This window comes from Caretta caretta, chromosome 1, assembly GCF_965140235.1.
Source record: "Caretta caretta isolate rCarCar2 chromosome 1, rCarCar1.hap1, whole genome shotgun sequence".
In the NCBI taxonomy this organism is placed as follows: domain Eukaryota; kingdom Metazoa; phylum Chordata; order Testudines; family Cheloniidae; genus Caretta; species Caretta caretta.
This window is the reverse complement of record NC_134206.1, coordinates 2,340,911-2,347,246: the sequence shown is the minus strand read 5'-3', so window position 1 is coordinate 2,347,246 and position 6,336 is coordinate 2,340,911. Positions and strand designations below refer to the sequence as shown.

The following is a 6,336-nucleotide window of genomic DNA, read 5'->3' as shown; positions in this document are numbered from 1 at the left end:
TTGTGGCTCCTTTCTGAACCCTCTCCAATTACTCAACATCCTTTTTGAAGTGTGGATCCCAGGACTGGACACAGATGGTTTCACCAATGCCATGTGCAGAAATAAAATCCTTCCCCTTCTCCAACTCACCACTCCCCTGTTTATGCATCTAAGGGTCGCATCATTCCATTTGGCCACAGTATCACACTGGGAACACACGATGAGGTGGTTGTCCACAATAACCCCTACATCCTTTTCAGGGTCACATCTTTCAATAACATAGTACCCCAGTCTTTGGGTCGGGCCTGCGTACCTTGTTCCAAGAGGATAACTTTGCATTTGACTTTGTTAGAACCTTCCACTCACATTTTGAGTAAACAGGTGAATGGAAAACTCCCCAGAGCATGAAATCTCTAGCTTGGCTTTGTTTTCATTAAGGCTATGTCTAGACTGGCTGAGATTTTCTGCTGAAAGTTTAGTGGAATGTTCATGAAGTTCTGGATGGCTTTGCAGAAATGGGTTTCCCCAATTGCGAAGGTGCATTAGAGGTTACACATATTCCAGTTTTGGCACTGGGCCATCTTCTGATTCACTTTTCTCCGTGGTGTTGCAGGAACTCATGGATCATTGACAGAAACATTTTCTTGGGAAATGGAGGTACCAGGAGAGGGCTGAATTTTGGAGCTGAGCGTAAGTCCAGCTGTCATTTGAAAAGCTGTCTGCGGGGGTGGAGTGTAGGGGAAAGCGTGAAATCCCAGAAATGGGAAATGGATGTGCGGGTACAGTCTGGGGAGGGCATGGGAAAGAGCTCTGAATGTACTGAAGGGGAAGGCAGACATGGGCCTGCTCAGTCTGGAGGGTTACGAGGGACTGCAGCATGTCGGTTTGCTGCTCCAAAATTTTTATCCACCTCTCCATTGCATCCCTAGTGTATGCTTCGTTTTCTATCATTTTCTTCTTGTCGCTTTCCCTCCACTGCCTGCATTCTGTCCTGTCTGCATCAGAGTAATGCAGCACCTCCCGGAACATATCTGTCTTGCTCCAACTTGAGCACTTTCTTATCCGACAGACATGCTCGGCCGGAGTGGAGGGGGGTGCCTCCTTTCAAGGACATATCTGGTGAATCACAAGTAACAATAAACAGAAGCATTATTGTTAAGTACATGTACCGTATTGAAATGCTACATTAAAATACACCGCTGGTAACACACCAATCACTTTTTGGTTGACCCTTCACAAGCACACATGCCGGTGAACACTGTAACCTTACAGACTAACACGGCTGCTCCTCTGAAAACTGCAACCATGGTGAGTGTACCCTGGGTTGGGGGATATTGTGCGGAGGAGAAAAGCAATAGGAAAGGGGTCGCGGGAAACTCATGGCGGACAGTAATCCAAAGTTTCCCCACCCTTTTCCACAGGCAGTGGTCATTGTGGCAGATACGTCTCGAGTGAGGGTAAGCAAGGCGGCATCTACTACATGCTCGCAGCTTCTGCTCCAGTCTTTATACCGCTCGCCTGTGTGCCTCTTTGGTACTTGCCCAAGCAATTGCAGAATGGGGCGGGAAAGTGTCCCTCAATGGGGGAAGGAACAAAGCAGATCTACCAAGGAATCTCTCACAGAGAACTGCAGAGTTCCTGCAGAAAAGTTTTCTAGAGATCTCTGTGGAGAATTCCAGTGAAATTTTGGTGTGCATCAATACCATGTTCCACGGTAGTGCTTAGCTGCATGGAGAAATGCCTAGAACACAGAAACACAGCCAGCTTTGTGCATTTCTCTTCCCTCAACCCATCTCTGCACTTCACTAAGCAAAACCACTTACTAGAGGTCTCCTCTCCTGCTTCTGGCTTGACTTACTGTGACTGCCGAGATGGGTTGGACACCTCCAGAGTGGAGAACAGCTCCTGACTGGACAGAGCACCAGGCGACCTTGGCATGGCCTCCACATCTCCTTCTGCCTCCACCTCTTTATCAATGACTTCCTCCTCTGGGTTAGCTCCAGTTTCTGTCAGCTGCAGCCCGCGGCAGTATCCACATGGTTCTTGGCCATTGTTATGGGGTCACCACCGAGGATAGCATTCAAGTTCTTATAAAAATGGTAAGTCTCGGGACCAGCATCAGAGGGACCATTTGCCTCCCCTGCCTTCTGGCACATGTGCCTCAGCTCCTTCCCCTTTGCTCTGCACTGCGGTGTGTCCACATCACAGCTCTTTTCCCACAAGCTGCGTGAAATCTGCCCATAGGTATCAAACTTCCCGCAGCTGGAGTGCAGCTGGCACTGCACATCCTCCTCTCCCAAAATACTTAGGAGATCCAGCAGCTCTGCAGTGCTCCAAGTGGGAGAGCGTTTCCTGGGTGGAGCAGCCATGGCCACCTGGCTGTCACTGACAAAACTTTTGTGTAAAAAGCCTTACAACTCTTCTCAAGGTAGTTGTATTGTGTCACTGAAACTGCCAACTTCCGCCATCAAAAGTGGCTTTGCAGAGTGTCCTCCTCCACCGTTGCTGCCTTTTGGTGAAAAACTTGGCAGTGTAGAAAAGGCCCAAGGAACAAGGATTGATAACCAGTATCCACACTCATGTTTCCGGCTGGTGTCTATTAAGTTTTCCCACACCATGATGTGTGGGAATTATTGTAGCACAGAGCACCATAAAATATGCAATTGGCATTAGTGGGGTTATTTCTTCATAATTCTTATCTCTGAATAAGGAAAATGTCATTTTTCAATGTGTGAAGATCAACCAATTTGCTTCATCCATCAGAATATCCCCCAGTAGTGCATGTAGTGTCTCATATTAACAATGTCTCTCCATCCAGGCATTTGTCATGAGACCATCACCCTACGCCTGGACACATACAGGAAGTTGGTATATGCAGAAGATATCGGTCTGCCTTCTCCCCTACTCCATGCCAGATTCCAACACAACTGACTTCACCAACCCCTCCACCTTCCTCCTGCTGGGCATTCCTGGCCTGGAGGCGGCCCACGTCTGGATCTCCATCCCCTTCTGTGCCATGTATGCCATAGCCGTCTTGGGGAACTTCACCATTCTATTCATTGTGAAAAGCGAGCCGAGCCTGCATGGACCCATGTATTATTTCCTCTGCATGCTAGCTGTCACCGACCTGGTCCTGTCGACGTCCATCCTTCCCAAAACCCTGAGCATCTTCTGGTTCAATTCGGGGGAAATAGATTTCAATGCCTGCCTCACCCAGCTCTACTTCATTTACTGCTTCTCATGGATGGAGTCTGGGATCTTTGTGGCCATGGCTTTCGATCGCTATGTGGCCATCTGCAATCCCCTGAGATATTCCACTATCCTGACAAACCCCGTGGTGGCCAAGATTGGCCTGGCCGTAGTGCTGCGTGGTGGCATGTTCATACTGCCCTATCCCTTACTGGCGAGGCGGTGGCCATACTGCAAAACCAACATCATCCCCCACTCTTACTGTGAGCACATAGCCGTGGTGAAATTGGCCTGCGCAGACATCCGCATCAGCAGTTACTACAGCCTCTCTGTGGCATTCTTTTTTTTTGGTCTGGATGTCTTTTTTATCATCATGTCCTATATCCAGACCCTCAGGGCTATCTTAAGCCTCCCCACAAAGGACGCCCGGCTCAAGACTTTTGGGACTTGCGGCTCGCACCTCTGTGTCATCTTAGCCTTTTACATCCCAACTCTCTTCTCTGCCCTCATGCACCGGTTTGGCCACAATGTGCCCCTGCATTTACACATTCTCACTGCCAACATGTACCTCCTTGTGCCCCCCATGCTAAATCCCATCATCTACGGGGTGAGGACTAAACAGATCCGGGACAGGCTGCTCCGGCTCATTATTCATAAAGGGGCCTAAAGTTTTCTCCTGGTGCTCTGGCTCTCTCACTAAGGAACGAGCAGAGCTGGCTGCTCACATGGTGCTGGGCCCTCTTCCCGGAATCACTGACTGCACAGTCAAAGTGACATTAATCCTTTCCTGGCCTTACTGTGCTGTTTCAGTGGGACAAACTGGGGCATCCGTCTACATAGGACTCATTAACTCATGGGATTTCCTCCTATCTAATTTTAAGTAACAGGACCCCGGTGGCCCTGCCCACTTCTTTCACCAAGGTCCCGCCCCTGTTGCTCACTCCTCTCCTCCCCTCTGCATATCACTCACTGGATCATTACCGCCTCTCACCCACCTTGATGCATGTGCACTTCCAGGGGCTAGTTAGGCTCTTCAAATCTTATGTTTTTAACAGATAACTTAGCAATTAGCTGACAGGAATACAGTATCACATTCCTATATTCAAGTAATACAATTAAATTAATAATCCACTCACTCAGGTCTCATACTAAGATGTTCTGACATCTTTTGGCACTGGTTCGGTTTAAACATTTCATGTATCTCCTTACTTTGTTACTAACTCTGCAGAGAGAGAGAGAGACCCCATCAGGCCTTCTGGGAGGGGAGTGCGGTCTGGGAGGGAAGTAGGGTACAGTGGGTTAAGGCAGGGGGGCAGACACATCTGGGGTCCATATAACAACAGATTGGCCATACTGGGTAAGATGAATGGTCTATCTAGCCCTGTATCCTAGCTCACAACAGTGCCCAATACCAGGTGCTTCAGAGGGAATGAACAGAACTGGAAAATTCTGAGTGATCCATCCCCTATTGTCTCAGCTTCTGGCAAACAGAGGCCAGGGGCACACAGAACATGGCGTTGGCTTCCTGGCTAATAACTATTGATGGACCTATCTTTCATTCAGTTCTCTAGTTCTTATTGGAACCCTGTTATAGTTTTGACCTTCACAACATCTCCCGGAAAAGAGTTCCACAGGTCAACTGTGAAGAAATACTTCCTTTGTTTGCTTTAAATCTGCTGCCTATTAATTCATTTGGCTGACCCCTAGTTCTTGTGTTAGTTGAAGGAATAAATAACACTTCCTGATTGAACTTTTCCAAACCATTCATGGTTTTATTTACACTCTCATGTCCCCCCTAGTCGTCTCTTTTCAAAACCAAAAAGTCCCAGTCATTTTAATCTCTCCTCATACGGAATATCAATTTGGGTCTATTGGCCAGCAGTTGCATAGACCTTTCTGATGCGGTGTCATAACTAATAACTCATGTTTGATTAGATGAATCATCTGTATCCTTATATCTTTTGGCTTTTCCTGTACTCTTTGCTCACACTGCTTGTGCTAGAGGTACTAGAAGGGAAGATGCACCCTGAGAGTGGACCTGGAAACCCAGGGCCAGAGATAGGGCCTCAACATGGCTCATAATCAGGAAATCATAAAAACACGCAGGGATCCAGCATGTGGAACCCAAACAAAGTCACTCGTTGGGCTTCCAGCAGCTGGACCTTGAGCAGGGTTGTGACAGGAAGCCTTGAGCTGCTACAGGGATGCTAGGGAACTGTGAGTAGAAGGGGCATGGGGCTGGGCAGGGAGGTGTCCACAAGATGTTCTCCTCACCCAAATGTGGCTCCTCTGCCCTGAGTGTTCTCATTCCTGGACTGATCCAGCCAGGCTCCCCGAAGGAAATGTTTCCTGAATCAGGCAGTGTTGGCTTGGGGTCAAAGAGAGGGTTTGTCTCTTCATTGGAAAGTGTTCCACAGAATGGAAGAGGCAGGAAATCCCTGTTCTATTGGATTTCATATCAACTCTCTTTCTCTCTCTCTCTCTGTGCATTTTCTTCCATCACTCCCTTTCCTTTGTAACTCTGCCCACTCACACGCCTCCTTCTCTCTTCCACTTCTAATGTGCATCCCACTTTAGGTGCCAGTTATAAATGCTGAAGGCACTATTCCCTAAACTTAGTGGCAATTGCACTGTGAATTGCTGCACCTGATAGCTCATCCGGCTAGGCCAAAAGCAGTGTGCCTTAGTCTTTGTATTAATCCCAGTAAAACTAATTCCCTGCCCATTACTATCATAGAATCATAGAACATCAGGGTTGGAGAGGACCTCAGGAGGTGGGAATATGGGTGGGAGATGAGGAACGCTCAGGAACTCCAGGCTGATACTTCAATGCTCGTGGTCCCCTAGTAGTTGCTCCGTACGAAGGGGCAGCACAAGATCAGGATTGAGGATATTTGAAGCCAGCAACTTTCCCCATCGGCCCTGTGTAGGTTTTGGCAGCTTTCTTACTGGTGACAAATTATTAGCGTGAAAGACCAGCAAGTTCTGAATTGGGCATACCAAGGACGTCCTCTACATGGCCAGCGATCAAGTGGACAAGAAAAGTTTCGGTGGCAGGAAAGGCTGCCACTGCACAAATATACAGCCAGACGCTGCCATAAATATAAAGGGAAGGGTGACAACCCTTTATGTAGCCAGTAACACAAAATCCCTCCTTGGCAGAGGTTC

At 48.1% G+C, this 6,336-nt stretch overlaps 1 protein-coding gene across 2 annotated transcripts; it reads left to right on the top strand.

Moving 5' to 3' along the window:
• The first annotated feature begins 911 nt into the window (after positions 1 to 911).
• On the top strand, positions 912 to 3,835 carry LOC142072210 (olfactory receptor 52M1-like). 2 transcript variants are annotated; one of them, XM_075128824.1, is made up of 2 exons: positions 912 to 918; positions 2,895 to 3,835. In XM_075128824.1, exons 1-2 carry the CDS (start codon positions 912 to 914, stop codon positions 3,833 to 3,835), a joined length of 948 nt encoding a protein of 315 aa, XP_074984925.1. The 2 variants fall into 2 exon arrangements, with proteins under 2 accessions (XP_074984925.1, XP_074984888.1); XM_075128787.1 differs by lacking the exon at positions 912 to 918 and having other exon boundaries at positions 2,888 to 3,835.
• The last annotated feature ends 2,501 nt before the right edge of the window (positions 3,836 to 6,336 follow it).